This window comes from Phyllostomus hastatus, unplaced genomic scaffold (genome assembly GCF_019186645.2).
Source record: "Phyllostomus hastatus isolate PE091 unplaced genomic scaffold, TTU_PhHast_1.1 phas_contig_194, whole genome shotgun sequence".
NCBI classification, from domain to species: domain Eukaryota; kingdom Metazoa; phylum Chordata; class Mammalia; order Chiroptera; family Phyllostomidae; genus Phyllostomus; species Phyllostomus hastatus.
The window spans coordinates 464,002-491,124 of NW_025333703.1; the positions used below are offsets into that span (position 1 = coordinate 464,002).

Here is a 27,123-nt window from a genome sequence, read left to right on the forward strand (position 1 = left end):
ACAAGGACCCACCTCAGAACAAAAGACCTCCAAAGGCTGAGAGTAAAGGTATGGAGGAAAATATTCCACACAACGCCACTGTAATCAAAACAGCCTAGTACTGGCATATGAAAGGCTTACATAGATCAATGGAACAGAATAGAAAGCCCAGAAATAAACCCATCCCTTTATGGCCAATTGATATTTCACAAAGGAGGTAAGAGCATACAATGGAGCAAAGACAGTCTCTTCAATAAATGGTGTTACAAAAACTGGACTGGTACATGCAAAAATGAAACTAGACCACCAACTTACACTAGACACAAGGATAAACTCAAAATAGATAAAAAACTTAAATATAAGTTACAAAACCATAAAAATTCTAGAAGAAAACAAAGGCAGTAAAACCTCAGATATGTAACATAGCAGTATTTTTGCTGAATTATCTACTAGGGCAAGAAGAAAACAAACAAATGGGACTACATCAAATAAAAAAGCTTCTGCACAGCTAAAGAAACCATCAGCAAGATGAAAAGGGAAACCACTGTATGGGAGAACACATTCGCCAATGATACATCTCATAAGGGTTTAATATCCCAAATATACAAAGAACTAATACAGTGCAATACCAGTAAGACAAATAATTCAATTACAATAAAAAATGGGCCAAGGACCTGAATAGACACTTCTCCACAGAAGACATACAGATGACCAATAGACATATGAGAAAATGCTCAACATCACTAGTCATCAGAGAGATGCAAATTAAAACCACAATGAAATAGTACCTCACACCTCTCAGAATGGCCACCATCAATAAGTCAACAAACAAGTGTTCATGAGGATATGGATTAAAGGGAACTCTAGAGCACTGTTGGTAGGAATGCAAACTGACAACCACTGTGGAAAGGAGTATGGAGTATCCTCAAAAAATTAAAAATGAAACTTCCTTTTGACCTAGTAGTCCCACTTCTGGGACTATATCCTAAGAATCCTGGAACGCTAATACAAAAAAATACATGCACCCCTACATTCAGAGGAGCTATTTACAATAGCCATGATCTGGAAACAGCCTAAGTACCCATCTGTAGATGAGCAGATAAAAAAGCTGTGGCACATTTATACAATGGAATACTATGCAGCAGTAAACAAGAAGGAACTCTTACCTTTTGTGACAGCATGGATAGACCTGGAGAATATTATGTTAAGTGAAATAAGCAAGTGAAAGACAAATACCACGTGATCTCACTTATATGTGGAATCTAATGAACAAAATAAACTAATGAATAAAATAGAAACAGAAGCATAGATAAAAGGAACATATAGGCAGGTGTTGGGGGGGGGACTACAAGAGAGATGGTGAAGAGATTAGCCAAAGAACATATATGCATGACCCATGGACATGGAAAACAATATGGGGATTAACTGAGGGAGGGGAAGGCATGGGATTGAGTGGAGGTGGGCAAAGGCAGAAAAAGAGGGGAAAACTGTAACAGCATAAACAAGCAAAAAAAGGTATGGGATACAGATTTGGTTTTAAGATCTGTTATACACATTTCAATTCTGGGGACAGTGTACAAAGATCTGAAAATAACAAAACCTGACATTCGAGAACTGTACTTCTGAGAACAAATTTTAATCACATCCTGTATAAGGCCACATCAAACAATTCTCACATTATAGTCATGATCATCCTTCTTATTGCACTCAGAAAATAGCAACAATAGAAGAATATGCTGTCCTCTCTCCACCACACTAACCTACCTGCATTCATAAATACATTGTTTTTTTCTTTTATTCTCTTGTTTCCCAGATCCTCTCTCTGTCTTTCATCCCCACCTCAAGGACACTGCACTTACAATTATTGTCTCTCTATTGTATCAATTTTTCCTACCTATAGGGTCATTCCCATGAACACACAAACATGCTCTAAAATTTTCTATCATAAAAGACATTACTTCTGACCCATATTTCCCAGCTATTCTTCATACATAATTCCTGCAAAGAGGTGTCTTGCACTCATTCTTATCACTGCCTCACCTGCCCTTCTCTCAGGAAGTCATTCCAGTCATGTTTTCACCATGACACCACTAAAATCAATCTTGATAAGGTCACCAGCATTCTCCATCTTGCCAAAACCTGGGGTCAATTCTCAGTCCTCATTCTCTATTTCTCCCATTTTGAAACATTTTCTTTTGTTTTTAATTTATATCAGTGGCTGTTCCTTGTCTATTTCCTTTGCTGCCCCCTCTTTCAAAAATCTAAATGTAGGAGTGCACCATAAATCAATACTTGGTCTGCTACTTATGGTTATCTGCTTTCTTCTATCTGTGTGCCTTCCTTAGGCACATGAATTTAAATTCCAATTGTAAAAACACCAGTTGTACATCAGCCCATAATCTCTCCCTGAGCTCCAGATATACATATTCAGCTGCCTACTCAACATCTCAAACTGGAGGAATAATAGACATTTCAAACTTAAAATATCCAAAACAAGAAACTCTTAAATGTCTATCTTCTAACCTGTTCTTCCTTTTGTCCCCACCCTGTAAACTGTGCTTTTATTCACCCAACTGTTCAAGCTAATACTATCATCTCTTCCTTTGATATCACTCTTTCCCACTTACTCCATTTATAATCCCACCCGGATATTCTTTTTTCTTACTGCTTTCACATGTATCTTGAATCTAACAGCTTCTTTTTTTAATCATCTGTATATTGTATTGTGTATTTACCATCCCAAGTCGTCTCCTTTCCTCACCACCTCTAACACCTCCTTTAAAATTTTTTTTTAATTTATTGACTTTAGAAAGTGAGAGTGACAGAAAGAGAAGCATCAATTTTTGTTATTCCACTTATTTACAAATTCGTTGGTTGATTCTTGTATGTGCCCTGACTGGGCATCGAACCCACATCCTTGGTATATCTGGACAACACTCTAACCAAACTGAGCTACCTGGCCAGGGCTTTTTTTTTTTTTTTTTTTTAATTAACAGCTTCTCACTACCTCCTATTATTGCTTTCTTATCCAAACCACCATTACTTCTAGTCTGAACAGCTGAAAGTGCTTCTGAAATGGGCCTTCCTGCTTTGTCAACCAAAGGGATCATTTTATTTATTTTTAATATATTTTATTGATTATGTTATTACAGTTATCCCATTTTCCTCCTCTTTATTTACCTCCGCCCTACACCACCCCTCCCACCTGCATTCCCTCCCACATAGTTCATGTCCATGGGTTGTACACATAAGTTCTTTGGCCTCTCCATTTCCCATAATATTCTTAACCTCCCCCTGTCTACTTTGTACCTATTTTTGTACTTATTCTTGGTAACTTTTCCCCTATTCTGCCCTTCCCTGCTCCCTGCTGATAACCCTCCATGTGGTGTCCATTTCTCTGGTTCTGTTCCTGTTCTAGGTGTTTGCTTAGTTTTTGTTTTGGGTTTTTTTTCTAGGTTTGGTTGTTGATAGCTGTGAGTTTGTTGTCATTTTACTGTTCATATTTCTGATCTTCTTTTTCTCCGATAAGTCCCAAAGGGATCATTTTAGAACATAAAACATACTACAGCTTTCAATTTCTCTTAATGATTATATTATTTGGCCTTTGCCTAATTCTGATCTCATCTCTTGTTACTTTCTCTTCCCCTCCCCACCCCTCTTTCTAACCATAATAGTTTTCTTGTTAGCCCTCAAACATATAAAGCTAAGTTCTTCCTTAACCCTTTTCTATCTTCTTAGAATGTTCTTCCTTTAGAGAGTCACATGGCTTGAGTCTTACTTCATGTTCTTCCTCATATATTACATACTCAAAAAAGCCTTTCCTGCCTTGGCTAGTGTGGCTCAGTGGATTGAGCACTGGCCTGTGAACCAAAGGGTTGCTGCTTCAATTCCCAGTCTAGGGCACATGCCTGGGTTGCAGGCCAAGTCTCTAGTAGGAGACATGCGAGAAGCAACCACATACTGATGTTTCTCTCCCTTTTCCCCTCCCTTCACCTATCTTTAAAAGTAAATAAATAAAATCTTTAAAAAAAGCCTTTCCTCATTTGTATACTTTCCTGTATACATTTCATAATTCAATAAAACTTACTTAAAGGGATAAAAATGGAAGAAGAAAAAAAGTGAATGTTTTTGAGATGTCTATCTTTGAGTCAACAATTATTATTTTGGCTAAAGATTTCCCAACTAAACTGATATTATCATAATCACTTGGAACCTCTGTATTTCATTCCTTTTTTTAGTATTAATAGTTGTAAATGTCATTTAAATACTAAATGTGAATAAAAAAATAAGTTAGGATTGGGAAAAAATGTTTTTTCCTTTGGTAGAAAGTAAGCCAGAAGATATATTATAAACAGTGTGGGGACTTAAATGGCCCTATTGTTACAAAATAAGAAATTTTATCCTAAAATGAGATTCCTTAGCCAGCCAAAATGACAACATATATATGTCTCTATTTAAAGGAATTTAAGGATATTTTTTAAACAAGAGTTTCAAAGAGAGATGAAAATAGAGGTAGAAACTACACCAAGGGATCATTCTCCCTACAGTCTACCACATTCATGTTTCTTCCTGATGTGAAGGGGTGTGTGTGTGCATGTGTATGATATATATGTGTGTACATATATAAGTGTATATACATATATACATACATATCACACATATATACATACATACATGTATATATGTATATGCATACATATACGAGGAGGACTCAAGCAACCCAAAAAATTTATTTATAAAAAATTGTGTATTTATTCCTACATGTTTAAACCTCAGTCATCTTCAAAGTACTCTCCATTTGATGCACTACACCTATTGAGACTTTTTTCCACTGTTCAAAACGGTTTTTGAACTCATCGATTTTGATGCCTTTTAGTGCTTCTGCTGTTTTTTGTTTCACCTCTTCCACACTGGCAACATATTTCCCTTTGAGGTCTTATTTTTATTCAGGGAAACAAAAAAAACGTTGCTCAGGGCTTGATTGGGTGAATAGGGAGGACAAGGCATTGGCCTCATGCTGATTTTTGGTCAAAAACTGTTGAACACTCTGCATGGTGTGAGCAGGTGCACTTGTAAATCACCCTTCATGAAATGGGCAAACACATTGAATCTTCAAAAAATTCACTGAAGGTGAATGCAACCTCTCACAACAACCTATCTAGGATACAGATGGGTTCCTAGAACACTCACCTAGTGGGGGGGAAACCTGTACTACAAGGTGCCTACCCTCCAGAAGATAATTCCGTTTTTTTGGGGTCCCCGCTCATACATGCACAAATAAGAATAATACACTGTGATCCATGGATCTATCTTCTAAAGTGTTAACTTAAAAATAAAAGGCTAATGTAAGAAGCAACTACTATTTATTTAAGAAATAAAGGAACAGCTATTTTGGATGCATTGATTCAGGCAGAAACCTAAATAGTGTGAAAGAAAGGGATATTTATGAGAGAGGGAAGAGAACAAATACATCAATAGAAGGAAGGAATTTCTATTGGTTCACATAAGCTGAAATATTCATGCTCAATATAAAGTACATCCTTAATTTTCAGTCATAATGTCTGTTTCCTTGTTAACTTTGCAAACAGTTGTTTGGAATATAAGGCTGCCGTAGGCCCAGTCCAAAGGTGATTTTGCCCAGCATTAACATTCCAAAGGTTTGAGGAGTAAGATGTCCAAAGCAGCTCTTCTGGGATGGCAGCTCTGACACAATTTTGAAGTTGGCTCTGTTTATATTATTTTATGTATGAGTAAATTCATATAAAATGTCATTGCTGATAAAACATATAGTATTGCAATGTCAAGCATATTCTTCTCTATAGTATTTTATTTTCCATTTAAAAATTTATGAGAAAAGTTAAGGAAAAAAAATGTCTCTCACCATAACTAAAATGGCTTTCCCATCCTACACCATTCTCTATTCCCTTACTCTGCTTACTTTCCTTTTCCTTTTTTAAACTCCTTACCTATGGGTATGCTTAGACAGGAAGGGAGAGAGAAACATCAGTTGGTTGTCTCCCCACACACACCCAACTGGGGATGAAACCCACAACCTTTTGGTGTATGGGATGATGCTCCAACCAACTGGGCCACCTGGCCAGAGATACTCTGCTTACTTTTCTTCATAGCACTTTCTTATTACCTGACATTATATTTTCTATTTATTTACAGTTACTATGCTTCTCTTATTACAAGACAAATTCAATAGAGACAGGGGCTCAATTAGTTTTGTACTACTGTATCAATGGTGTCTAACAGAGGGCACCACTCAGAGGTTGGTCAGTCTGTCTGTCTATCTATCTATAAATGCGAGAAAAGAAAGCAACTGAATCAAATTATAGATAGAATGGTTGTAAACAGAAAACAAAGAGAGCACCTCTCTATGCCTAATCCTCTTTTATCAAAGGGGAGGAAAATTGGAGAGAACAACATCAACAAAAAAAGTGGTAAATGAGATAAAGAAGTAGTTCTATTAGTAACCCCAGCTAAGATGTTAATTTGCTCCCCAGGCCTCAGACCTTTTCTCTTCAGGCCATGGACTTTTAAAAAGAGGACTTTCTAGACAACATCAAAAGGGTATGCCTCTTCCCTAAGTAGTTGAGCAGATTCCTCTGGTAATGGCTTCCTCTGCCTGATTGGTTCTTACTCACCTGAACATAATGTTCCTTCTTTCCTCACAACTTTCCAAGGCTCTTTTCCTTGTTCCAATAAGGAAATCACATCTGGTTTAGCAATGAAGCATCCTAATTAGAAAAAAAAATGTAAAGTGACATAAAAATAAAAACTAAATTCAAAATGACTTTGATTTAGTCTTGGTTAAATTTACTATCAGTCAAATGGTAATTGATAAAGACCTTAGAAAAAAAAGGACAAGACAGTTTAAAAATATACACATTAAGGCTACATAATAAACAGAAGAAAAAGGTCTTATTTTAGTTTATATTCCATACAAGTACTTCTTCTTGAGTCTATAATAGTTGAGGGCACAGAATGCCCAGGTTCAAATCCTGTCTCTGCCTCATTCCAGTTGGACAAGTTACCTGCTTTATTTTCCTCATCAGAAAATAGGGATAATAATAGTATCTCTTTTACATGGTTGTTTTGAAAGTTAAATTAATTCATATCTATATCTAAACATTGTCTACAATATATATACTAAATGCTATATGTATTTTATTAGCTATTATTTATTGTTATCGCTATTTTGCCAAAAGAAAAACAAGAAGCTTCCTGGCACATTTATTATTATTTCTTAGGATATTCATACAATATTAAGTGCAAAGTTCTTGAATATTTAACTTTCAGTCACAAAAGTAGATAAAAGTGAATCTGTTAATACAAAAGCAATATATTTTCTTGATTTGTAAAAAAAGTAATTGATCCAACTTACCACTACAAAAATTATCTATTCTTTTGATAACCTGAGAAAAACCAAGAATCAAAGTGTAGCTATTTTCCTGAAAGGTATACCAACAAATAACAACATACTTATACTAATTCTAAGTTCAAACACAAAGTGAAACCTGATTTCTTTGACACTGATAAGGCTATAAATTGCCCAGATTTCAAATCCAGCTTTCATGATTAAAAAAGGCCTGAAGCCACTTAAGGATGGGAAAGATGAAACACTTAGTGAAGGTGCTCACTTCCAAACAAGTAAAGCTCAAACCATTCCCTTGAGAACAGTGGGCAGAAACTTGGATGATTTCTTGAAAAATACCACTGAAATTTTCAGAGAAGAAAGCTGACAATACAGAGAACAGAGTCTGTACTACTACAGGCAGATAACCTTACCCAATGACACCAAGTTGCTGTAGTTTTCTAACATCACATCTCTGTACAAGTCCCTGTGTTGCAAGTCTAGGTATTCCCACTCTTCCTGAGAGAAGACTATGGACACATCATTGAATGTCACTGATTCCTGAAATAACAAACCATATAACACAATTAAAGTTAAAGAAAATTTGTTTTAAGATGAAGGAGAAAGGATGGAAGAAATATTGGAGGAAATGGACCAAGCAAGCAAAGAGGCTTGAGCTGGAAGCCTATAACATAATGAGTTAGAAAATGATTGTGCCGGAAAAAGCAGGCCTGTGTGTTTTTGAAGGATCTTGTTGCTACAGATGCAACTTCCTATATACTCTGGCATATCACAACTATTCAAACATGTCTGGGGAAAAAAACAGTTTTTCAGTTAAATGAAATATTGTATATAAGCCTTCTGCCTGCTATACGTCCCACTCATGAATTTTTAAGAATGTTTTTAAGAATTTTTAAGAATTTTTTGAGTTGTTCTACTTTTTCTCCCTAAGAACAAACTTTTAAAAAAAGTTACTCTATAATACTTGTTAGGAAAGGATCTAAACACAATTAACTCATTTCTTCCAAGTTCATTGTTGAATCTGATCATATCATAAGCATTTTGCCACTAATGACAGATTCTTCAATAAACAAAATAAAATTGGCTATGCAATAGATATATGAGACTACATTCTTCCCTATTTAAATATTTTTGGTCTATACAAAATATTCAATGTCCTCAGTTTTGAGGGTCTACAACTATTTATGTTATCTACAGGATCTTCTTACCTCCTATCATTTTTCATCCCTCATTGTATGCATTCTTTGATCCTGAGTTAGAGGATTCTGACATAGATTCTGGATACTGGTCATCCAGAATCACAAAGACGTCTTTCTAGATAAGCACATCTTGTTCAGCTACAAACTGAATCCTATTCCTGGTACACAAATCTTAGGGATTCCCAGAGAAGATTCCTAATCTCCACATGTAAAACTCAACCACATTCCTACCCAGTCATAAATGCCTCACAAAATATGAGATCTCACCATATACTGAGGCTAAGGCCAACCAACAGCAAATTTTATCTCATAAACATGGAAAACTCAAAGTATGGAAAAGTTCAATTTTCCCATGAGTAGTCAAATGTGTCCATCCTCTCAGAAACTCACTAGACATGGTCAAACATCCCGTTCAAGGGATTTCATTTCCATTCCATTGCATCTCTTAGTAAGAGAATGAGCACACACAAGTGATGGAGAATGTTTGTTCAATGAATACATGAACAATGACTGGAAAAAAGAGGACTCATACAATAGACATTGCACTAATTAGCCTCATCCCTCACTGGATTTAAAGGAACTAGAACATTCTTAGATAGGTAGGAAGTTTCTGGATAAGGAAATGTTCACAGGACCTTAACATAACAGTATAGCCAGAAGAGAAAAAAAAAGTAACTTACATGGGCCATAGTTTAGAAATTCAAGAACTGGTCAGTACTCCTTGGGGTTTACTTGCCTGGAGAACCAGAGTTCACAGAAGTCAGAGCTAGGGAGAGGAATAGGAGGCCATGAGATCAGCCTCAGAATTCTCTAAATGACTTGTTAATATGTCTTTTCCCCTTTAACTTCCCCACCATAAACACACATACACAAGGATTTGAGGGAGTCTGAACAAATCTAATCCCTACATGTAAATTCCAAGGGTGTAAGGGATCACATCCTCTAAAGCAGAATCTCTTTCAAAGCCTTGCATGCCTGCTTTACTTCATTTAATACAAAATGAAATTCTAAGACAGAAGTATGTTTACTATTTGTTGCTGAGTGAAGAATGTAACAACAGTTGTGGGTAGTGTGATCTTGTATGGTAGGGCATATGTATGTATGTGCATAATAATCACTAAAAGCTAACTTTAGAAAATATTCAAGATATGCAGAGTTTTTAGAAAAAAATGGACATCATGACTACATTTGTAAAGTACACATATATTAGCATAAAGAGGCACTAACAGGCATCAACAGATGAGACAAATCTGCAAAAAAAATGCCTATTTCCACATTGTAATCTTTTTATTAATTAATTTTAGAGAAAAAAAGGAAGGGGGAGACAGAGAAAGAAAAAGAAACATCAATTTGTCACTCTATCTATATATTCATTGGTTGATTCTTGTATGTGTCCTGACAGGGGATTGAACCTTCCGCCTTTGTGCTTCAGGACGATGCTCTAATCAACTGAGCTACCTGGCCAGGGCTGCCACACTATAATCTTAATTTATTTTTGCTTACATTATTTTTTATATGGCCATATATACTCTTAAAACATATTTTTACAATTTTGCAGCAAATAGGAAACTTTTCTTCAAATAGGTGAAAAAGACTCACATTTTAAAAGTCCCTTGAATTTGGAGGAAAAAAAGCTATGTTTTTATTTCAGCTCCCAATATGTGAACCAACTAATACTTTTAGGTTTATTCATTTATGTTGGAGTTTTGCCTAGAAAAGAATATTTGAACATCCCCAGCTAATGTCTTATTGTCACTGCTCTTGTCTCAAAACTTTCTGATCTTGCTTCTGAACCATCAATTTTAGCCATGATACCTTCCAAAGAGCTACTGAATCTTCTTGTTCTGTTGGTCTCACTTTGTATCAAAAATTCTCTAAAATTTTCTTCTCACATTATGAGAAAAAAAACTGTGAGGCATAAAGCTTATCATATAAAATCCATTAATTTCCAAAGAAATCCCATAGGTTTATTTTTTGAGCTTTTTGGGGTTTTTTTGGTAGAGATATTATTACTTTTTAAAAAATTTTTCAGTTAGAGTTGACATTCAGTATTATTTTATATTAGTTTCAGGTATACAGCATACTGGTTAGATATTATATATTTTAATAAGTTGTCCCCCAATAAGTCTAGTACCCACCTGGCACCACACATAGTTATTACATAATTGACTATATTTCCTATGCTGTACTTAACATCCCATGATTATTCTGTGACTGCCAATTTGTACTTCTTAATCCCTTCATCTTTTTCACCCAGACCCCAACATGGGTTTTGTATTATCTGGTCAAAATCTGACAGTATATACCAAAATCAGATGATATCTCCTTTTCAGGGACTCCCATGTCATGCCATCTGAGATTTTTTAATTTGTTTTGGTTTGGATTTTTTTTCCCCAAGAAGCCAGTACACTGACTGATGCTTGTTCAAGTCCTCAAGTCCTACAAGCTTCTTGGTCTTATTTCCTTTGGGGAAAGGAAGCCCAGACAAGGCAATGCAGGCTATAGATAGTGCCCCCCAGACACAGCACCCTGTCAGTATAGTCAGCTCAGGACGCTGGTGGTTCCCCCCACCCTTCAAATGCACCAAGAGGTCACTGTACTCCTGCTAGAGTTTCTGTTTATCAGCCACTGGATTCTCCAAGCAGTTCCAGCCAACTGAGCTGAAGGAGCAAATCAGAGTCTGGGAAATCCTCAGGTCTTGAGCTAAAGTCACTTCCCCTTTCCCCTGACTTCTTCAATGACCTTTATCTTAGTGGTTTATCTACCTTAATAAATATTTAGTAAGCAACTTAAGGATAGTAATCATGTCATTTTAGTCACTGTATTTACCACAAGTACTAGCATAGGATCTGGTATATTGTATGTTATACATGTCTAATAATTCAACCTAGAAATTCCATTTCTAGGAATTTACCCTTAGGAAATGTTTGTAAAAGTACACAGAGATATGTAAGGAAGTTCATCAAAGAATAATTTATAACCAGAAGTCAGAATACCAAATATAGGCAACAAATCTAAATAATGTTCCTCTATATGATGGCATATTACACAATGTTAATAATGATGACACTGGTTCATATTAATGAAAGAAATACATCAAAAATAAACTGCCAAGTACAACAGGCAGACTAAAACTATGCACAGTGCTGGGAGGAACACAGGATTAAAGAACACAGGCTTTGTTGTCAGGATCCAGGACATGAATCTAAGCTCCGACAATTACCAACTAGGATTTTGGACATTTACTTTATTTTCAATGCCTCTGCTTCCACCTACATAAACTATGGGAAGAATAATGGTATCTATCTTAAAGGGATGTTGTGGATATTAAGTAATATAATACACATAAAATACATACAGCCCTGGCCAGGTACATCAGAATGGTTAGAGTATCATCCTGATATGCCAAGGTTGTGAGCTAGATCCCTGGTCAAGGCACATACAAGAATCAACCACTGAAAGAGAAACAAAAACAAACAAACAAAAAAGAATCAACCACTGAATACATAAATAAGTAGAACAAATCAGTGTTTCTCTCTCCCTTCCTCTCTGTCTAAAATCAATCAATAAATTTTTTTTAAATAAACTACATGTAATATTTAAAATGGTTATTAGTAGTACTTAATAATATAAAAAATATTACATGGCCCTTATTTATTAAAGATAATAATTTTTAATTTATAGGTTTACAAATGTTTTGTTATCTTTAATAACTTTGTATAGTAATTTTAATACTAGGATACCCATCTCTTTTTTCTTATACTAAACTTGTTGAGATTTTCAAGACTGCTCTTTAACACAATAACTCTTAGAACAGGGCTTGGAATGTCATTTTTCTTAATAATATTAGCAAAAAAATGCACAAAAATCAAGAAACAGAGCAAGGCCTCCCTTGTTCTCCATCCCTCGCAGCTCCAAGAGACACCATTTGGCATCATTAAACTCAAGAAACCTGATTTGATAAGGTGTCATGCTGAACACAAAAACATTTGACCAAGTTCTTCTGTATAACATGTCTGAATATTTATCACTACTACCACTTTTTTCCTGTTATTATAAATATGTACTTAGAAGTAACCCTGAACCACTAAAAAAAATCTCTAATTCTGAAGGGATATCTCACTTGCAAATCTGTTGCCCTAAGGTATAAATTCTTGAAAGACTTTTCAAATAAGAGGGGAACGGGTGCACTCCCTTTTACTCTGTACAGGCATAGAAATATAATAAATTTTATGACTGCGTTGGATTCTTTTTTCTAAGTGTTGGACGGTCTTTTATCTCCTTAAATGATCATTTTTGTGATTCTATTTTGCAAAGTTAACATGTGCAGAAGTGCACAGAAAAATATTTATAAAAACAAACATCAAAATATTAATATTCATTAACTCTGGATGGTGGGGCTATGGGTAATTTAATTGTTCTTCTTTATTAGTTCTTAGGTCTTTGCGATTTTCTTTATAAAATAAACCTGTACTAATTTTACCATCAGAAACAAACATTAGGAGTCTTAAGATGGTGGTGAGGTAGGTGGGAGTGGAGTCTACTTCTCCCTGCACATGGGTAAAACACCTAGCCCATCTACTGAGGAAGAAAGTGAACAGCCAACAGTACCCCAGCATTTATGAAGATAGGAGACAAAAAATTGTAGAGGACATTGAAAAAACAGATGGTAAGGATGTAACAAGGTGCAGCAAAGAGGGGGTCCTCAAATAGGGATTTGTAATGGGGTCCAGAACTCAAGGTGTCCAGGAAATATAGAAAAATATATACAGGATGTTCTCACCCCCACAAGTCTGAGCTGGGGGAATGGGACACATGGAACAGGGCCATTCAGAGCTATTTTTGTATAGCAACGGCTTTGCAGCTAACCTCTGGCATAGTTATTTAACATATCTCTAACCTTTAACTGGTTTCATGGATATGTTAAATAGCTGTGGCCATGCTTTGAGCCAAGGGGACAGAAATGACTTAAACCCAAGAAGTAACTGGGAGGCAGCTCCCCATGGTTACAATGCCTGCATGACAGCTTGGAGAAGACTGGCTCCATGCAATGGGGCCACACCTGCCCAGGCTTACGATGGTAGCCCAGTAAAGCTGGAAGAATATGGGAATGCTGGCAGGAGTAACTGATTGTAGGAGGAGTCAGAAATGGGGCTGCAGAGAAAGATTGGCACAGGGATTTAAACCCAGGCATGGCAGTCATACCGGAGAACCATGCGGGTTTGGCAGAGTGGAGATCCCAAGGTTTTGGGGTGCTCCCTTTTGCCATGTGGCTTAGGAAGCAGGAGCGACTTTGCCTAGAAGAAAAGGGGTGGAAGGACTCTTGCTGGTGGGCCATGAGAAGGTGCCACATGGCTTTGGATTAACTGGAGATTGTGGAAGCGACACAGCTAATGGTGCCAGGAGCCTGAATCACAGACTTCTTTTCCTGAGATTCCGTATCCCAAATTAGGGCACAGGGAGAAGGAAGAACTGCGTGCATCTGTGGGTATTCTAAAGGGACTTTAGTATGTTAATGAAGACATTAAGTCACTACTCTAAGTCTGTATAGCTTTTAAATAAATAATTTCTTTCCTTTTCACAAATATCTGGCATTGAAAGATGTCTTTCTTCTGATGGTGGGAATAGTGAACCTAGTGGGAGGTCCTTTTGGTAATAGTATATCATACACCCGCCTTGGGTCTGTTCTGTAACAAGGAGAGTACTTCAGGACAATAAGGTCCCTGGGAACAGGGGGAACAGGGCAGCTGCAACCCCAGGACCAGTGCCCGCAGGGTCTGCCACAGGGTTCTAGGGAGAGAGCCGGGTCAACAGCTCCCTCCCCTGCCAAACAAGGTTTGAGCAGCACCGGGAGAGACCTGGTTGCTTGAAGTCACAGAGAGGGGAATAAGAACTAAGTAGCAAACACACAGGGGCTATGAGCACCCAGAGAGTCTGCCAGCTGGGGAGAATTGAGAGTTGGGCCGTGATGGGTTGACCAGGATAGTCCCTGGTCTGGCTGGAGAACTGGGCTGTGTGAGAGGCCAGGCCTCTGTATGGAGTGGCAGGCTTAAGAAGGAAGTATTTCTCAAAAATGAAAAAGTGAAAAAAGAGGCACTCCACAGCTGTTTGGGGAAGTCTGCAGTAGCTGCTCCCACCTTCTCCCTACCCAGCAGCACGACACTCCCCAGGTAGTGTGGAAAACCCTGCGCATACTCCCGTAGCCCTGGGAAGAGTTCTGGTCAGAACCTGAGGGACCAGAAGTGGCCCAGCCTAGCGGCACACCCGCAGCTCTGGGGAGAGAGAGCACTGCAGAAGGCCCCCAAGCCACAAAGAAGGCTCCAAGCTCACATCCAAAGCCCCGGGGAGAGTGTACACACAAACCTGAGTGACCAGAGGCTGCAGGGGAACTGGGATGGAGGCTGACCTTGTGCTGATCAGGAAGGGAGAAAAGCAAAACCAATCCCCCCTCAGCCTGCTGCAGCTGGGAAGACCAGCAAAACTGGCTTGGTCAGTTTGAAGAGACGAGGAGGTTTCCCTTTTTTTTTTTTTTTTTTGCTGAGGTTGACAAACTGTTTTGTTTTTTACTTATTTCTTCTAAATATATTTTATTGATTATACTGTTACAGTTGTCCCATTTTCCACCCTTCACTCCCCTCCACCCTGCACACACCCTCCCACCCACATTCACCCCCCCTTTAGTTCATGTCCATGGGTCATACATATAAGTTCTACATTTCCTATACTATTCTTACCCTCCCCCTGTCTATTTTCTACCTACCATCTATGCTACTTATTTTCTGTACCTTTCACCCCTCTGTTCCTCCCACTACCCTGTTGATAATCCTCCATGTGATCTCCATTTCTGTGGTTCTGTTCCAGTTCTAGTTGTTTGCTTAGATTGCTTTTGTTTTTGTTTTAGGTATGGTTGTTAATAACTATGAATGTGCTGTCATTTTACTGTTCATATTTTTATCTTCTTGTCTTAGATAAATCCTTTTAACATTTCATATAATAAGGGCTTGGTGATGATGAATTCCTTGAACTTGACCTTATCTGAGAAGCACTTTATCTGCTCTTCCCTTCTAAATGAAAGCTTTGTTGGATAGTCATCTTGAATGTAGTTCCTTGCCTTTCATGACTTGGAATACTTCTTTCCAGCCCCTTCTTGCTGCAAGGTCTCTTTTGAGAAATCAGCTGACAGTCTGATGGGAACTCCTTTGTAAGTGACTGTCTCCTTTTCTCTTCCTGCTTCTAGGATTCTCTCCTTGTCTTTCTTCTTGGGTTATGTAATTCTGACGTGCCTTGGTGTGTTCCTCCTTGGGTCCAACTTCTTTGGGACTCTCTGAGCTCCCTGGACTTCCTGGAAGTCTATTTCCTTTGCCAGATTGGGGAAGTTCTCCTGCATTATTCATTCAAATAAGTTTTCAAGTTGTTGCTCTTCGTCTTCTCCTTCTGGTACCCTTGTTTCAGATGTTGTTTAAAGATGTCCTGGAGGTTCCTAAGCCTGTCCTCATTTTTTTGACTTTGTGTTTCTTCTTTCTTTTCTGGTTGTATGTTTATTTCTTTCTTCCAGTCCACACTGTTGATGTGAATCCCAGTTTCCTTCCCATCACTATTGGTTCCCTGTACATTTTCCTTTACTTCACTTAGCATAGCCTTCATTTTTTCACTAATTTGCTACCAAATTCAACCAATTCTGGGACCATCCTGATCACCAGTGCTTTGAACTGTGCATCTGATAGGTTGGCTATCTTTTCATTGCTTAGTTGTATTTTTTCTGAGGCTTTGATCTGTTCTTTCATTTGGGCCATTTTTTTTTGTCTTGACCCGCCTGTTATGTACTGAGGAGCAGAACCTTAGGTATTCGCTGGGACAGGGTAACTCACATCACTGTGTTGTGACTCTATGTGGGGAAGGGGTCCGAGAGGGAAAAATGGCACTTGCTCCACTCTCTGCCAGATTTCATTCACTTCCCCCACTACCCCAAATCAAATTGGGCCTTTCTGGTGCTGATTCCCATGTGGGTGAGCTTGTGTATGTTCTAGGACTCTGTTGGTCTCTCTAATGAACTCTCCTATGAGACTGGGAGTTTCTCCCACTGCCACCTCAACCCCCACAGGTGTTTTCAATCAGAGGTCTGAGGCTTTATTTCCCTGCACTGGGACCCTGGGTTGTGTGGTCTATGGCACTCCCCAATTGTGTTCTCTCAGTTTATGTGCAAACGAATGTGGGAACGCCAACTCCACCAGCCGCAGCTTTGCTGGGTCTGCCAGCTGCTGCCTTGCCCGACTCACTCCACAATCTGCTGCCTCACTGGGTCTGCCAGCCACCACCGCCTTGCCCACCCCAGTCCTCAGCTGCCACCTTCCTGCTAGTCCTCCCAACCCAGCTGCCTGTCTCTGCCCCTATAACCTGTCTGGATGAATGTTTCTTTAAATCCTTGGTTGTCGGACCTCCATACAGTTTGATTTTCTGTTAGTTATGGTTGTTTTTTCTTTTTAAATTATTGTTGTCCTTCCTTTTCTTGTGTGAGGAGGCACAGTGCATCTACCTACGCTTCCATCTTAGCCAGAAGTCTCCCCCATCCCACTTTTTTTTAAGTAATTCTGTACTTTTATTTCTTCTATTTTTTAACTCCTTCTCCTTTTCTTTCCTACTTTCTTATTTTATTCCTTCTTCCTTTATTTCCCTTTTTATCTCTTCTTCCTTCCTTCTTTTTTTTTTAATTCCCACAAGTTAGACAAGAAAACCTGGAATTGTGAAAAGACCAGGGTTAGACCCAAAGAGGGGGCATCCCAACAGCTGAGACAGTGAGACAAATTTCACTTTGATACTGCCGAGAACTTGCATGTTATTGCATATTTGTATTATTATTTTTTTCATTCTTATATCTTTTATTTTATTACTATCTTTCTATTTCTCTTCTTTCTGTTTAGACTTCTTCACTTGGTTGGTTAAATTGCATTGTTTGACTGGTTTCCCTTGATATCTCTTTCATAGTGTATTGTTCATTTATTATCTTTCACTTCACCTGTGTTTCATTAGGACATTACTCTAGGTATTCCTATTCTGGTTATCCAGATCACATAGATTCTATCATATGATTGTTGTTCCATTACTGTTGTAAATAATAGCTGTTCCATACTATTGTAAATACTACACAACACCCCTCCCAGACCTTAGCCCACTTCACCGTTTCCTGAACTTTATTACAGTGGTGGGTACTCTATTCTCTCACACACTACACATATTTTCTATCTTTTACTTTCACTTTACCTCATAATCTGATCTCCCACAAGCTCACTGCTTTCTAGATCCAACTCACAATCCTTCCCCCCAACAAGAGTCTTATCTTCTTTCCACCATTTCTAAAAAATGGCTAGTTGGGTAAAATATCATGGTTAACACTATACATATCCAAAGGGTCTCCTACCTCTTCTCTATGGGTTTGTACTGTAAATATCATAGAATACACTCTTGCTGGCTTAAACCATTTTACCTTCCTCCTCCAAATGAACACCAGGATACCTGCTGGAAGAGGAAACCCACCAACAGAGGAACCACCAACAGATGACAACAGGAGAAGGTGAAGGAGGGAGTGGAAGCCACACTAACCTCAATCCAGGACCTATCTGGAAATATAACTAAGTGGTGGAGAAATTACCCAGAACAAACAACTGAACAATAGCAAGATAGAATTCTCAAAACGTTATACACAAGGAAGAACCAGCTTCAGTACAACCTGCCCACACCTGCACAACAGAATACAAGAGGTGGTGGACAGAATGACCCTCAGTTAACCAGCTGGTGGGGAACACCCACCAAAGAAAGACCAAACAACAATCAAAACCAAAAGACATACATAGAGCCAAAGTAAACAACAAACACCAGTGAGCTCGGGAGATCAAGGAGACAGCACCACTGAATCTCACAGGTATTCTACCACAAAAGTTCACACCAGAAACCCAGAGATCAGAACAGATAAATTTAATAAACAGAGGCTTACAAGAAAAGTCTCACAAAAATGGAAAGACAAAGAAACAACCCACAAATGAAAGGGAAGGAGGAAGCCTCAGAAAGAATGCTAAATGAAATAGAGGCAAGTCAACTATCAGATGTTGAGTACAAAGCAATGGTCATCAGGAAACTCGATGAGCTCACAGAGAATTGCCAAAAACTACAGGGAAACTACAATGAACTCATTGCAAACTATATCAACATGAAAAAGGAAATAGAAACTATCAATGAGGGCCAACAGGAAATGAAGAATACAATTTCTAAACTAAAAAACATAGTAGAAGGAATCAAAACCAGGCTCGATGAGGCAGAAGATCAGATCAATGAGCTGGAGGACAAGGTACAAAAAACACCCAGAATGAGCAAGACAAGAAAAAGAGGCTCAGAAAGAATGAAGAGAAATTAAGGGACAATGCAGGACAATATGAAATGTAATAATATCTGTATAATAGGTATACAAGAAGAAGAAGAGCAAGTGATAGAAAGTCAAGGGATTTGAAAAAGTACTGATGGAAAACTTCCCTAACTGGATGAGAGAAAAAGTCACACAAATCCAGGAAACACACAGAGTCCCAATCAAGAGGAACCCAAAGAGGCCCACACCAAGACAAATCATAATTAAAATGGCAAAATTCCAAGACAAAGAGAGAATCTTAAAGGAAGCAAGGGAGAAAAAGGAATAACATACAAGGGAGCCTTGATAAGACTAACAGCTGAATTCTCAATGGAAACACTCATAGCCAGAAAGGAATGACAAGAAATATTCCAAGTAATGAAAACCAGAGGTCTGCAACCAAGATGACTTTATCCAGCAAGGCTCTAAATTAAAATGGAAGGCAAAATAAGGAGTTTCCTGGACAAACGAAGCTCAAAGAATATACCTCCTCCAAACTAGCTCTGCAAGAGATGCTAAAGGGTCTGCTTTAAGAACAAGAAGAAAAACAGTGAAAGAGAGAGGAACACAAGTACAAAAAAATGGCAATGAATAAGTACCTATCAATAATAACTTTAAATGTAAATGGATTAAATGCCCCAATCAAAAGACATAGAATAGCTCAAGGTATAAGAAATCATGGTCCATACATATGCTGCCTACAGGAGACCCACACAGACTTAAAGTGAAGGGCTGGAAACAAATATTCCAAGCAAAAGGACAGGGAAAAAAGCCAGGATAGCAATAGTCATATGAGACAAAATAGACTTCAAAAAAAGAACCATAAAAAGAGACCCAGAAGGTCACTTCATAATATTCAAGGGAAGAATCCACCAAGAAAACATAAACATACTAAATATATATATGCATCCAACATGGGAGCACCCAAATATGTAAAGAAAATCGTGAAGGACTTCAAAAAAGATATTGACAGCAACACAATTATAGTAGGAGATTTAACACCCCAGTGTCAAAAATGGACAGATCTTTCAAACAAAATATCAACAAAGATATTGTGACACTGAACAACACCCTAGAGGAAATGGACTTAACTGATTATATAGAGAGAGCCCTTCACCCCAAAGAATCAAAATACACATACTTTTCTAATGTTCATGGAACATTTTCAAAGATAGACCACATGAGAGGACACAAAACAAGCCTCAATAAATTCAAGAAAATTGAAATTATATCAAGCATTTTCACTGACCACATAGGACTGAAACTAGAAACCAGCCTCAAGGAAACAACTCCAAAACACTCAAAATCATGGAGATTTAATAGCATTCTATTAAACAATGAATGGGTCAAGAAGGAGATTAGGGAAGGAATCAAAAAGTTTCTGGAAACAAATGAAAATAAACTCACAAGAATCGAAAACTTATGGGACACAGCAAAGACAGTCCTGAGAGGGAAGTGTGTAGTGATACAGGGCTACCTAAAAAAGACAGAAACATTTCAAATAAACAACCAAACCCTATGCCTACAAGAACTCGAGAAACAACAACAAAGACAACCTAGAGCAAATACAAGGAAGAAAATAACCAAGATCAGAGCAGAATTAAGTGACATAGAGACTAAAAGCACAATTCTAAGTATCAATGAATCCAGGAGCTGGTTTTTTTAAAAGATAAAATCAACAAGCCTTTAAGCAGACTCATAAAAAAAAAAAAAAGAGAGAGAGAGAGACAGGGCCCAAATAAACACAATCAAAAATGAAACAGGAGACCTGACTCCTGATACCACAGAAATACAAAGGATTGTAAGAAATTACTACAAAGAACTATATGCCAAGAAATTTGAAAACCTAGATGAAATGGACAAATTTCTAGAAAAATATAATCTTCCAAAACTCAGTAAAGAAGCAGCAGAAAGCCTGAACAGACCTATAACACCTGATGAAATTGAACAGTAATTAAAAAGCTTCTGACACATAAAATCCCTGGACTGGATGTTTTCACAGGAGATTTTACAAAGCATAGGAGATAGCTAGCCTCCATCCTCCACAGATTATTTCAAAAAATTCAAGAAGATGAAAGACTCCTAAACTCTTTTTATGAAGCTAACATCATCCTAATCCCAACACCAGATAAAGACATAACAAAGAAAGAAAACTTTAGGCCAATATCGCTGATGAACATAGACACTAAAATCCTCAACAAAATACTGGTAAACCGCATCCAGCAATACATTAAAAAGATCATACACCATGACCAAATGGGATTCATTCTAGGGATACAAGGATGGTACAATATTCACAAGTGAATAAACATAATACACCACACAAACAAAACGAAAAACAAAAATCACATGATCATATATATAGATGTGGAAAAAGCATTTCATAAGGTACACTACCCATTTATGATGAAGACACTAAGCAAAGTGGGAATAGAGGGAGCATTCCTCAACACAATAAAGGCCATATATGAGGGTCCTTCAGCCAAAATCATACTCAATGGCCAAAAACTAAAACCTTTCCCACTAAGGTCAGCAACAAGACAAGGATGCCCACTTTCACCACTTCTATTCAACATAGTACTGGAAGTCCTAGCCACAACAATCAGACAAGAAAAAGAAATAAAAGGCATCTAAATTGGAAAGGAAGAAACAAAACTGTCACTGTTTGCAGATGACATGACAGTGTACACAGAAAATCCTATAGATTCCACCAAAAAACAACTCGACCTAATAAGCAAATTTGGCAAAATAGCAGGATACAATGTCACTACTCTGAAATCAAAGGCATTTTTGTACATCAACAATGAAATGTCAGAAACAGAAATCAGGAAAAAAATCCCATTTTATATAGCAATAAGAAAAATAAAGTACCTAGGAATAAACCTAACAAAGGAGGTAAAAACCTGTACTCAGAAAACTATACAACACTGAAGAAAGAAATTAAGGAAGTCACAAACAAATGAAAGCATGTACCATGCTCATGGATTAGAAGAATTAACATCATCAAAATGGCCATACTACCCAAAGTGATGTATAGATTCAATGCAATACCTATTAAAGTGCCCATGACATATATCACAGATATAGAACAAAGACTTCAACAATTTATATCAAACCATAAACAACCCAGAATAACTGCAGCAATTTTGAGAAAAATGAACAAAGCAGGAGAGATCACAATACTTGATATCAAACTGTATTACAAGGCCACTGTAATCAAAACAGCCTGGTACTAGCATAAGAACAGACACAGACACCAATGGAACAGAATAGAGAGCTCATAAATAAATCCAAGTCTCTATAGTCAATTAATATTTGACAAAGGGGTAAGAAGCATGAAATGGAGCAAAAATACCCTCTTCAACAAATGGTGTGGGAGATCTGGACAGCTATATGCAAAAAAATAAAACTCGATCACCAACTTACACCATACACAAAAATAAATTCAAGGTGAATAAAAGACTTAAATAGAATACATAACACCATAAAAGTCCTAGAGGAAAACACTGGCAGGAAAATCTCTGACATTCCATGCAGCAACTTCTTCACTGATATGTCCCCTAAAGCAAGGGACATAAAAGAAAGAATAAACAAATGGCACCTCATCAAATTAAAAAGCTTCTACATGGTAAAAAAAAAACAGCATTAAAATGAAAAGAGAGCCAACTGTATGGGAAAATGTATTTGCCAATGACACCTTGGACAAGGGCTTGATCTCCCAAATATATAAAGAACTCCCATGACTCTTCCAGGAAGACAAACAACCCAATTTAAAAAATGGGCAAAAGACTTGAACAGACACTTCTCCAAGGAGGACATACAGAGGGCCCAGTGACACATGAAAAGATGCTCAGCATCACTAGCCATCAGAGAGATGCAAATTAAAACTTCAGTGGGATACCACCTCACACCAGTCAGAATGGTCCTCATAAACAAATCAACAAATGAGTATTGGAGAGGATGTGGAGAAAAGGGAACCCTACTGCACTGTTGGTGGGAATGCAGACTGGTGCAGCCACTGCGGAAAACAGTATGGAATTTCCTTAGAAAACTAAAAATGGAAATGCCCTTTGACCCAGCAATTCCACTGCTGGGATTACACCGTAAGAGCCCTGAAACACCAGTCCAAAAGAACCTATGCACCCCAATGTTCATAGCAGCACAATTTATAGTAGCCAAGTGCTGGAAGCAACCTAAGTGGCCATCAGCAAATGAGTGTATCAAAAACTATGGTACATTTACACAATGGAATCCTACGCAGTAGAGAGAAAGGAGCTCCTACCCTTTGCGACAGCATGGATGGAACTGGAGAGCATTATGCTATGTGAAATAAGCCAGGTGGTGAGGGACAAATACCTTATGATCTCACCTTTAACTGGAACATAATCAACAAAAGAAATAAGCAAACAAAACATAACTAGAGTCATTGAAATGAGGAACAATATAACAATAGCCAGAGGAGGGGTGGCAAGGGACTGTGGGCAGAAGGTTTTTCAGGAACTAGTATAAAGGACACAGAGAGAAAACCAAGAGGGAAGGTGGAAGCAAGGGAGGGAGGTCGGTTTGGAGGGGGAAGGGGGGAGGGGTGTGGAGAAAATACAGATAACTGTAATTGAAAAACAATAAAATAATTTATTCATTTAGAATGGAAGGGCAGATAAAGTGCTTCCCAGATAAGGTCAAGTTAAAGTTCATCATCCTCAAGCCCTTATTACATGAAATGCTAAAGGAATTTTTTTTTAAACAAGGATTTATACGTAGGTGGTTACTGTTTTCTTTTTTCTTTTTTTAAGATTTTATTTATTTATTTTTAGAGAGGAAAGGGAAGGAGAGAGAGAGAGAGAGAGAGAGAGAGAGAGAGAGAGAGACATCAATGTGCGGTTGCTAGGGGCTGTGGCCTGCAACCCAGGCATGTGCCCTGACTGGGAATCAAACCTTTGATGCTTTGGTTCACAGCCCGCACTCAATCCACTGAGCTACACCAGCCAGGGCTTAAAGAAATTTATTTAAGAAAAAGATAAAAATATGAACAGTAAAATGATAGCAAACTCACAATTATTAACAACCACACCTAAAACAAAAATGAAAACAAAAACAAACTAAGCGAACAACTAGAACAGGCACAGAACAACTAGAACAACCACAGAAATGGAGATCACACGGAGGGGTATCAACAAGGGAGGGGGCGGGGGGGGGAGAGCAGGAAAAAGTACAGAGAATAAATAGCATAGATGGTAGATAGAAAACAGAGCGGGGGAGGGTAAGAACAGTATGGGAAATATAGAAGCCAAAGAACTTATAAGTATGACCCATGCACATGAACTAAAGGGGGGAAATACGGGAGGGAGGAGGTGTGTAGGGTGGAGGGGGTTGAAGGGGGTATATGGGACAACTGTTATAGCATAATCAATAAAATATATTTAAAAAATAAAATAATTTAAATTAAAAAAAGAAAAATTCTATTTCCTTACATTTACCATTTTATAAGATTACCTTGGATTATAATTTTTCTTGCTTATAGTGTAAAGAAAAATGAATAAAGATATTCTAGTTTTGTGGAAAAAAAAGAAACATTAAACTATTACCATACAAATAAAATAAAAAACAGGGAGGAGTTTCTTCCAGTTATTTAAAGAAATGTGAGTCTATAGACCTGTGACATGAATGGAGTGTTACTTATTTAATAATTTGTTACTGGTAAACACTAATTTATATAATATCATTTCAAAGAATATTCTCAGATATTATTAGTCTTTGATTCTAGGCCAGTGCATCTGAATCTTTCTGGGTCGTTTGATGACCTCATTACATTACAGACTTCTTCCCAGAAAAATGGCACATTAAAAAATATATACAACAATTTAACATACAATTTCAAGGAGTTTCTGGTTCCCTGAAAGGCCCAAACAAATTTAAACTACCTATCATTAAGAATTCCTGGTCTAGACCATTTGAGCATCTTATTTTTTTAAACTAGGAAATACCCAACACAATTAGCTTGATATTTTCATTTTTTCTGATCCACTGGAGCAGATGGGGAACTGCCCAAAATCATCATATAACAACAAATAGCTTATGTTTATTAAGTACTTAGGAACAAGTATCAGTCACTGTTCTAAGAGCTTTACACAGAATTATAAAAAGAAAATAATGGAATTATCCATCAAATGAATATGTGCAGATAGGCACTAGGGAGGGGTTCTAGATATCAACTCAAAAGCCATTTAAGCAAATGTTGCTATGCCCTAAACCATAAAAATACATTTCACAGAACACGAGGAAATACCCGCTAGCCTTGATCTTGACTTTTAAATGGGCAATAGAAATTCATTCTGCCTCGTTCTCCTTAGAGGCCTTTTCTTAGAATTTGATAGGACTGAGGAAGTAGGGAATCTTAAGACAACAGGCTTTTCTCACAGCCCAGCACAGCCTGGCTAAATCAGGGCACATCACAACCACACCACCCACCATCCACCATCCACCATCCACACAATACAGAGTGAAGTAAGAGGGAGAGTACTGATGACCTTTAGAGAAAGGCCAAGTCACGGATGTGGGGACTGGAAACTTCATAGCAATTGTATGCAGGGAACTCCGTGGTACTGAGACCAGCAGCTGGACCCCTCGGAGCTGAAGGTGTGGACTCACGTACGTGTGGGTCCGCGGACACCAGAGGATGAAGTGCAGTGGAATTCTGCCCAGAGCCAGCATGAGAGGCACGTTCAATTCCAACATTCTTATCCCAAGATGGGGTCTTTTTGCTGGAAATCTTTTCACTGGTGCCCAGGTATCTGACTGGGGGCAATTTCTCTGCGGCTGGGCTCGTGAGGCTAGAAGGCAGAGATTCAGCTGTGACGCTGAAGGCCGTAGTCACACAAGCCACTGCCACCTTCCGTCACACAAGAAGCTCTGAACCCAATTCCATGACACAAACACCTGCTCCCACTAAACATGGCCTCACAACCCCGCATAGTGCTGCCACACCTGCCTCCCCCGACCCCCAGTTACACCACCGCGGTTCTCACGCACACTCGGACCTGAAATGAAGAACTCCAACACTCTGCAGAGGTGCCTCGCCTTTCCCCTCAACATCCTCTGGCCGCAATGCCTTTCCTACAGAAGGCCGGAACCAACGTTCTGTGCCAGGACTGCTCACCTTGGCATCCGAACCCGTAACACACCCACACCCAGTAGAAGCGAGGGTGCTCAAGCCCCATGGGCCTAAGGGGCAACACGCAGGGTTTGCTGGGAGCTTCGGTTACACGCTCTACGTGCGCAGGCGTGGCCAGCCTCGGGGTGGAGCATCAGTTCCGCCAAAGGCTTGAGTGAGCCGGACAATCCTGTAGCGTTTCAGAGAAGGCAGGGATCCAACCTCTTAGTCCTAAGTATGGGCCCTACTGAGATATTTGTTTTTATTTGCATGCCGTGAATCCCTTAGTGTGTGTCTGAGAAACAGTCCATCTGATTGTATGATGAGTATGTGGACTTCTGATATGTTCTTGTGGGACTGTAACAGGTGGCTATCTGGATGACTGATGTGATCCAAAACTCACTCCCCACAATGCTGAAACAGAAAAGAATGTTGCATTCAGAAGTATAAATGTTACTGAAGGATTTGATGGAAAAACTGATTTTTCAGGATAATTATGTATTTGTTTTACATTTAATGTCAGGTTTATCGTGGAGAAAAATGTAAAAAAGCATAACTTTAAAAATATGTTTTTCGCCCTGGCTGGCGTAGCTCAGTGGACTGAGCACAGGCTGGCGAACCAAAGTGTCGCAGGTTTGATTCCCAGCTAGGGTACATTCCTGGGTTGCAGCCCATAACCCCCAGCAACGCACATTGATGTTTCTCTCTCTCTCTCTCTCTCTCTCTCCCTCCCTTCCCTCTCCAAACATAAATAAATAAAATCTTTAAAAAATATATGTTTTCAAAGGATATTTCTGCTGTGGAGTATGGTAGTTGATTTTCTTCTGCCCCAGATTCTCATGGCTTTCCTTCCTTCTTAGTATTGAGGGGTTTTGTTGGGAAGATTTAAGAAGTCCTAGACTAAGAGAAAAAAAATTTTGACATAAAAAGAAGCAGTATGGCTATGAAACCTGCAAAGTTGGTGTTGGTGATGCCTGTCACTACCAGAGCCAATAAACAGAGACAGGGATTGAATCTTTAG

The 27,123-nt window shown here is 38.3% G+C and overlaps 1 protein-coding gene across 8 annotated transcripts in view; it reads right to left on the bottom strand.

Annotated features, from left to right (window-relative positions):
- Positions 1-26,202, bottom strand: part of ZFP82 (ZFP82 zinc finger protein) — a 47,226-nt gene extending 21,024 nt beyond the window's left edge. The window contains exons 1-5 of one of the 8 annotated variants that reach the window (XM_045833784.1): positions 25,990-26,179; positions 25,605-25,782; positions 9,240-9,325; positions 7,774-7,900; positions 6,630-6,722 (exon numbers count right to left, since the gene is read on the bottom strand). In XM_045833784.1, the coding sequence (XP_045689740.1) occupies positions 6,630-6,722; positions 7,774-7,900; positions 9,240-9,248 (229 nt within the window). In that variant the 5' untranslated portion in view covers positions 9,249-9,325; positions 25,605-25,782; positions 25,990-26,179. Of the gene's footprint in view, positions 1-6,629; positions 6,723-7,773; positions 7,901-9,239; positions 9,326-11,917; positions 11,940-25,604; positions 25,783-25,989 lie in introns of those variants that run through there. The other 7 variants (XM_045833786.1, XM_045833790.1, XM_045833787.1 and 4 more) reach the window with 7 other exon arrangements.
- Between the last annotated feature and the right edge of the window lie 921 nt (positions 26,203-27,123).